Raw genomic sequence first — 8,282 nt, forward strand, 5'->3', positions numbered from 1 at the left:
AGACGAGCCGCCTGATGGGAAGCGGTCATCGTAAATAAATAAATCAAAATAAATAAGTCTAAAGTAATCAAATGCAAATTTGATTACTTTAGACTTATTTAGTAGAATTGACTTGCTGGTAGAATTGACTTTTAAATGATGAATTTGGATGATAAACATATTTAATAACATTCATTTGGATTAGGTTTGGTTTGATTTTGTTTGATATTTTACATTTAATATTTGCTTCGGGTTGGTTGGTGAAAATTTTTGTGTTTCACTCGGGGGCAAATTTTGTTTTACCCTCTTGCTTTGAAACCCTCGCAACGCTCAAGATTCCATTTTTCGAACCACTCGCTACGCTCGTGCTTCAATTTTGGAATCTTTCGCTTGCTTGGGTATCAATATTAGCACGAGCGGTTAAACAACAACTTTGCCCCCTTGTAAAACAAATAACTATTTCACCTCAGCAGCTCGAACAAGGGTACTTTGCTTCTTAAAAACAGTGAGCAAAATGCGATTTTGCTCACTGAGTCATTTTGTCTTACTCAGTGAGCAAAATGCGATTTTGCTCACTGAGTCATTTTGTCTTACTCAGTGAGCAAAATCGCATTTTGCTCACTGAGTGAGACATACTCAGTGAGCAAAATGCGATTTTGCTCACTGAGTGAGACAAAATGACACTCAAGCGACCTTTATAGTCAAATGTCATTTCAACATGCGGGGTCTAATACAAGTTCGATATAAGTACTTGGGTTCTATTATCTCTGTCCCTCTAGGAATGTTCTCACTGCTTAGGGTGAAAAAAATTGTGTACTACACGAGATCAAAGTTATTTACATCTCGTGCGCTTTTGAATCCCTTACTACGCTCAAGATTCTAAATTAGATTCACTCGCTACGCTCGTGAATCTATTATAGAATCTTTCGCTTGCACGGGACTCAAAATAAGCACTCGAAGAAATATCAAACTTTGATCTCTTGTTGTACAAATAACTATATTTACGTCAATCACCCAGTTAAATTACAAAGGGTCCAAGGGACCAAGGCCACAGGACCGGGACAAGTGGCGTACTAGAAGAGAGGCCTATGCTCAGCAGTGGGCGATAAAGGGCTGATATGATGATGAGAGTATGCGGAAGTAAGTTTATTTATTTTTTCCATCTTTTCTACTGAATGGAGCGGCGTTCAGATTTTGAAATCATATTAAGGTTTTGTTTTGAATATTCAATTCTACCGCGTATTTTTGGATATAATCTCCGACATGCTCTTGGACGGAGTTTATATGTAACGCAACCAAAAATTAAATAATGTTTACTCCCCAGGTACTTGATATCACTATAACTCCTATCAACTTCACTTTAATTTGGGCAGACAGATGCCACTAACTGCAGCATAGCCGCATAATTTCACTTAGTTAATGAAAAACCCCGATGAAAAGTTGGAGAGGCTCGCGAGTCGGGATAAAAACAAAATAAAACTTTGTTCCCTAGCTGTGAGCCTCGCTGCTTAGCGTTTTCTCTTCAATCAAAGCTTTGAACGTAAAAGCTGGCTTATAGGGACATTCTTGCCTGCAAACTGGTCCAATAAAGACATATTTGCTATCGCGCTCTTTGCGCCATAAAATATGTGACCTTACCCTTGTTGTACGAAATTAACGAAATATTTAAAACATGAAGTCAATTTGAACTTTCTTTTTGACTTCAATATTATCCTCGTAAGACCCAGGACAATTTTGGCGCTTTTGAATTTGGTACTTTCTTTTATTTCCATATAAATTCAAAATTCAAATTTAATTTATACTTGTAAAAGTACACGAGGACTTACGAGGTAAGACTGGGCTTACGGTAAGCCATCAGCAACCACCAACGCGTGCTCCCGTTAAAGATGCTCCTCGTTATGGAGCTACTTAAAATAATTACGTGATTTTGTTATTAAAACTTTTACATTTTTTTTTGTTTTAATTTTTTTTCAAAGGCACATATACTTACATAATCAATTTTAAAGTTACTCACCAAACTACTTAAAATGCAGTTTGCAGCAGGCAACAGGTTTACAATTTTATGCACCTAAGTACGTAAGTTGCTATCAATCATCTCATTTTGTTATCATTCGTCATTAGCCGGGTCCACACAGAGCGTGCCTCGCGCATATGCTCGCTCTGTGTGGACCCGGCTATTCTCGCGTCGCGTCTTGATACGAACAAATATGAAAGAAATGCTTGCGTGAATGTTAGCTAAATTACTCAACGAGGCTCATTCTAATGGTAATACTAATAGCCGGGTCCACACAGAGCGAGCATACGCGCGAGGAAATAATTGCCTCCCGGCAGTCCCGGCTCAGTCAAATGGCGCTCTAAAAGTTTTAATAATTTGTGTCGAAAAATGGCAGTAAATGTACCTACTGAATACATAATTTGTCAATATTCCTCTAGTCTACATTCTCTTTGATAGTAGGTTTACTAAAAATCAAGGAATATAAATTTCAAACTCGCTAGGGAGTAAGTTAGTAACCCCTACCATTTAATATACTTACTCTTTGGTGGGTACTTAAAGGCTATTTTTCCAGTATCAATATCCAGGGAGAAAAAGGGGGACTACTTTAGTACCGGGAAGTGGTCGTCCATTATCCTCTTACCAGAATGCACATGTATAGCATGCCAGCCAACAAAGCCACCTTAGGCTTATTAACTGCTTGCCGATGCCGCTGTAATCGCTCAGGAACTGTTCTGAGATGAAATGCTTTTCGCTTAACGCCCTAGGGGAACATACTGTAAACTACTTTCACTTAGCTACATTGCAACTCCATATAGCTGAACAAGTTACGGGCTTAGGTTACGGGATTTATAAAGTGCGCGTGAGAGGGCGATGTTTCTTAATAAAACCACAGAATAACTAATAGTACTACCGTACAGAAAATTCACTCCTTCACAAAAGTCAGATTTAGGTATAAAATTATCGCCGCCTGCAACAAAATTGAAACTTATAACCGCGCACGAACCGTGAACCTTCTTTGCGCGAGCGTCACGTGACACGACTATCGTGCGGTCGAGCGGCAGCCCACTGCCATACGCCTGCCCTGCCCGGGAGGTGCGCCGGCCAAATGTACCTAAACTGCGTAGTGACACCCCCCTGATAAAACGTTGATGCAATTTGTATTTCACGTTTTTTCTCTGCAATATCGAATAATCTGGATTCATCCTATACTTATCAAGATTTCTTTTGTAAAGAAAAAAAAAACCTGCAAGTCTCCTCCAGTAGCTCCCAAGGTTTCCATCATCATTTGTGATGTATTTTTTTGTTTTCCAAATAAAATATCCATTTGATATTATATTCCAGTATGTTCCGTATTTGAATGTCCGTAATTTACGTCTTGGTTTTAGGATCTAAAATGGCATATTGTACAATTTCACAAAATCCGTTCGCCTTGTTAAATAAATTTAAGGCTTACGTACGTAGGTAAGTGAAGCAGGTCTCAGGTTTGAATCCTGGTACTAAGGGCATTTATTTGTGTTTATGAAAACATTTGTTTCCGAGTTATGGGTGTTTTCTATGTGTATACACCGTGTTTTTATTGAATTCCGTTAACTTCGGGGTATGATTAATAGTGTCCGACCGAAACATGTTTTTTTGCCGAAACCGAATGTTCGGCTTTGGCTCTAGTTTCGGCCGACACCGAAACCGAAACCGAACCTTTTGTAGACTTGTTAAAATCGTTTAAAAAATGGCATAAAACCGCTTTTACACACATACGAGTATTATGGAGCTGTCAACACCCAATGTCCTTGAAATTGATGTTACTTAAGCAGTTTTTTAAGAAAATTACTAGAGTTAGACCAACATAATTCTGCAACGATTTTGATAACACACGCAGTGCAAGTGTTATTTTAAACGTCAAAACTTCTATGAAATTATGACGTATAAATAACATTTGCACTAGTTGCACTGCGTATGCTACCAAATAATTGCAGAATTATTTAATAATTATAATTACCAAATTCTTAGTCTAACTCTATTCATTCACCAGTCAAGCTAACATGTAGATACAGGGTCAACCAAAAACGCGAGCGCAGCGAGCGCGAATTTTTTTGTTAAAATATCGCAAGGCCGGGTACCGATCTTCACCTGGGCCTAAAAGTCCGAAGTGCCCCAGTGAGGCGAACTTTCAGGCTCCCATGAGCCGTGGCAAAAATTCCGGGATTACGCGAGTAAGATGATGAGTTTTCTTATTATTCCTTTGCCCAGGCCCAGTAACATGCGACAGTGCTATCTCATTGACTCCGATACAATGAGACAGTGTGCGCGTTATAGGTATTAACAGCCTCTTAAGACTGCGTCTAGTGGCGCCCTCATTAGTGGAATTGTGTTTTGATAATAAACCAATTAATTACTGTACCTATACTTGAATCAGTATATGTAGGTACATATTAATATTGTTGTCCTACTTATATTCCCCAACTTTTGGTCTTTGTCACATAGTTAAGTTTCATAGTACGAAGTACCATTTCGTAAGTTTCGGCCCGGCCGAAAGGTTCGGCCGTTTTTTGGCCGAAACCGAAACTACAGCCGAAACATGATTTTTTGGCTGAAACTGGCCGAAACCGAAACCGAACCTTCGGTCGGACACTAATGATTAAGTACGTTTAAGAGAACTAAACGGCATAGTTAATTTAAAAAAAAAATATTTTGATTTAAAAAAAATGTTTAATAAGTAATTATAGATGGTCAAGCAAATCTTGTCAGTAGAAAAAGGCGCGAAATTCAAATTTTCTATGAAACGATATCCCTTCGCGCCTACATTTTTCAAATTTGCCGCCTTTTTCTACTGACAAGATCTGGTTGACCAACTATAAATGTAGCATGTAGCGTTGTTGTAACACGGGCATTACATTTAACTCAACCAAACTTCGAGCAACACGGAAGGGAGGCGGCATTCGCACTATTTCCCCTCTGCCGAGGTACAAGATTAGCGCGTCAATCTAATCTAGCGCGGGTAATAAAACTAGTTGCACTTGGATTTTTCACTAGACCGAGTCCAGACGCGCGCGTGAACACTGCTGCACAAAAATGCCTGTTTGCTCGGTTTTTTGTTATAAAAGAGGTCGGGGACATCAAATTTACAAAAAGAAAGTGTTACATTTCACATGTAATATTTTTTTTTACATATCATACGTTTAATTACATTCAAACACAATTATTATATTTTAGTCTCATGTAATTGTTGGATTTATCGATTTTGCTCGCTCAGTACAAATTGCGGATCGGTCGAGCGACAAATCCGACTTCTCATCTCTCAGAATACAATAACATACTTCAACGAAAATGTGTTAGTGTGCGTGTTGTGACACTTGTCCCTCGTCCGTACACAAAAAGAGATCGAGGTTTGCAAGATTTGTCTTTGACGTGTGTCATTTTCTATGTATTTGTGTCGTCATTACAGATTGGATTTTGTATTTAAGTGTGTGAGAAGTGCGACTGTGTGCACCTTTCCCCCCGCGAAAAATGGCAGAAAGATTTGTACGGTGAGATATCGCTTGGGCCCCTCCCTTCCGATGTGTCGGAAGCCGGTGTTGCTCGAAGCAACCAAACAATTGAAATCTGTGACATGTCAATGTCATTTCGAAAATCGATCGACCGAGATTGTACTTAATTTAGTAGCAAATGTATGAACTCATTCTAAACACTAATCAATATGTAAACCGGCCCTAAGGCAAGTGTACACGCTTGTAGAGGCCTTAAAGGAAAAAAAATAATTATTGATTATCTCCGAAATGGAGTTAATTAGAATATCGGTGTCTTTGAGAAAGATTTAAGCTCAGGAATGCACCCTTGAAATAAACGGAAATAAAAAAAAACGCAGTGTATAAGTATCTATATATATATATATAACTATATCTTTATATATAATATGATATATACGATATTGTCGTCTAGTGCCCACAATTAACACAAGCCTTAGGTACCTAATGAACTTATTTATATATTTAAGAGAACACCAGAAGCGGCACTGAAACAAACTCTGGTATTCAAAGGAATAAACTAGTTTTACAAATTCATTACAATCAGATTACAATACTTTAGATGCTGCAACACTACAATGTATGCAACTATGCAGATATTTAGGATAGTCAAGTAAAAACTAAGATACAGTATTGAAATTTTTTATTATAAATCAGGTCAGGAGACAATTACTAACTTATTTGATAAAATAACACTAGATAGGAAATGAACAATTGTACCTATACTATCCCCCTTTCTTCCATTTTTCACCAGGCGTGTAGTTAGTCATAGGCTGGCCAGAGATACCACAAGTACCAATACCAACTCTACCAGTCAAATTGTCAGGAGATGCAAAAATGCTTTTATTTCGAACTCCAGGCTTTTTGGATGCCTTAGTATGAAATGATAGCCATTTATTTTTTTCACTCTCTCTTTCTTCCTCAATTTGTTTAAATCTTTGTTGTTTTTTCTGCTTTTTCTTTTTTAAATATTCTCTATTGTAGCCTTTTCCATGCCTGCAAAATGAGAAAACAATGATACAATTACTAAACTTAAGATTGTCACAATGAGAGGGGCTGGTGTAAAGCAATGAGCAATATTTAGAAGGTGGACAACTTTATAACATTATAATTTTAATGCCACTCATAATTATGTATCTGTACATGATATTTATTTATTAATTTCTTTTGGAAAGGTGACCTGGTGCAGAAAGATGTTTGCTTCTCTGATTTAAACTTTCACGATTATTAAACATTATCAAAACTACACAACGGGACTTAATCGCGTATTTAAGTTTTAAGATTTACCTCCGATGTTTCGAGGATGGCGTTGTCCCCGTGCCGTGCTGTGCCGTGGCGTTGTCTTCTCCGAGACCACTGGGACAACGCCGTCCTCGAAACGTCGGAGGTAAATCTTAAAACTTAAATACGCGATTAAGTCCCGTTGTGTAATTTTGATAATGTTTATTTCTATTTGATAAGTAAAATAGTCAACATTAATACTAACTTGCTTTCATCTGAACTTAATCTTCTTTTCAGTCCTGAGCCCACTGGCTTAACATCATACACAGAAACTGTTTCTAATGAAGTATAACCGTCAAATTTTACTTTTAAGCTGTCTGCTGTTATTTCTTCAATAGTTGCTTCATATAACCTAGAACAGAAATAACAAATTTTTAATGTTTCACTGGTGATATACAATATCTATATATAGGTACTGTAAAACAACTCAATTATAGAACAAAGTCTCCCAACCATGGTCCAAACCTCACTTGACTGTAGACATTCAAGTACTTACATAGATGTTTACTGATATGTAAACTCTATAATTAGTGGAAGGCAAACAAGAGCAAGCAATAATAAAATAAAAATAATAAGGGATGTGATTATGAATAATGTAACTTGACATTAACCAAATTCACAATGCCAATATTGCTAAACCATGTTCTAGCACTTACGTTCCATCAGTTTTGTACTTGGCAAGGCATTTGTCTCCAACATGCCACTGAGCAGGAGCGTGTTGCTCCGTCTCCTCCTCGGCCGCCAACAGCGACGCTGTAACATCATCATCATTACTAGAACCGTGAATATTCGATGCTTTAGATTCACCTTCCTGTGTTTTTATAAGATCTTGGGTCAACTCAATTACTTCTTCCAAATCGCCTTTCAATTTCAGGAGCTCCTCATTTTGAGGATCAGTTAACAGTGCCGCTTCAACCTGAAATTGGTTATTTCGAGATAATTTAATATTTCATTATGCCCTTTATCAGGTAGGTACACTCTTAAATATTGTAATACATTTGCTCCTGACATACCTGCTGTAATTGTAAATTATAGTTTCTTAAGTCTTCAGCCATCCTGATGGATAGATTAATATTTAATTTACTATTAACGAATAAATTTACACCATGTAGAGGCTACAATACAATAAAAACTAATTAATAGTTGAATAACATAATTTACACATTATTTTTTGATGCGTCCATATCTGTGATAGTGATGTACACGACGATTCGATGAATCGAATCGATTATTTATATAGCCAAGAAAATCGTAAATTGATATATCATAGCCTTAGAGGATATAACCAACGGAGACGCCATGTCTATAATTTTCGGTACAAAATAGTCTGCCGTTTTTTGCGGGGGAGGGGCACATCAAATGTATAGGTACGTCATGTCAGATAAACGTCAGTCCATACATGTGGTTGACCATTGGCCGCCCATTTTAGACAGAGGGGAACGCCTGTTAATGACCACTCCGTTTGGTTATATTCTCTAAGATCATAGCCGGTTTATTATAGTCGG

General features: G+C 37.5%; 1 protein-coding gene across 1 annotated transcript; it reads right to left on the reverse strand.

The window, feature by feature from the left end:
• Positions 1-6,126: 6,126 nt before the first annotated feature.
• LOC134789508 (survival of motor neuron-related-splicing factor 30) lies at positions 6,127-7,950 on the reverse strand. Its single transcript, XM_063760087.1, has 4 exons — positions 7,791-7,950; positions 7,434-7,693; positions 6,983-7,129; positions 6,127-6,492 (listed from the first exon to the last, which is right to left on the reverse strand). Exons 1-4 carry the CDS (start codon positions 7,830-7,832, stop codon positions 6,222-6,224), a joined length of 720 nt encoding a protein of 239 aa, XP_063616157.1. The 5' UTR covers positions 7,833-7,950; the 3' UTR covers positions 6,127-6,221.
• Between the last annotated feature and the right edge of the window lie 332 nt (positions 7,951-8,282).

The sequence above is a fragment of the Cydia splendana genome, chromosome 4 (genome assembly GCF_910591565.1).
Source record: "Cydia splendana chromosome 4, ilCydSple1.2, whole genome shotgun sequence".
In the NCBI taxonomy this organism is placed as follows: domain Eukaryota; kingdom Metazoa; phylum Arthropoda; class Insecta; order Lepidoptera; family Tortricidae; genus Cydia; species Cydia splendana.

What these genes read in the sequence shown, in the direction of transcription:
- LOC134789508 (XM_063760087.1), bottom strand. Translation starts at nt 7,832, where the DNA reads ATGGCTGAAGACTTAAGAAACTATAATTTACAATTACAGCAG. An exon ending in ATAATTTACAATTACAGCAG is followed by an intron (nt 7,694 to 7,790) that starts GTATGTCAGGAG and finishes AACCAATTTCAG; the next exon opens with GTTGAAGCGGCACTGTTAAC. An exon ending in AAGTACAAAACTGATGGAAC is followed by an intron (nt 7,130 to 7,433) that starts GTAAGTGCTAGA and finishes TTTCTGTTCTAG; the next exon opens with GTTATATGAAGCAACTATTG.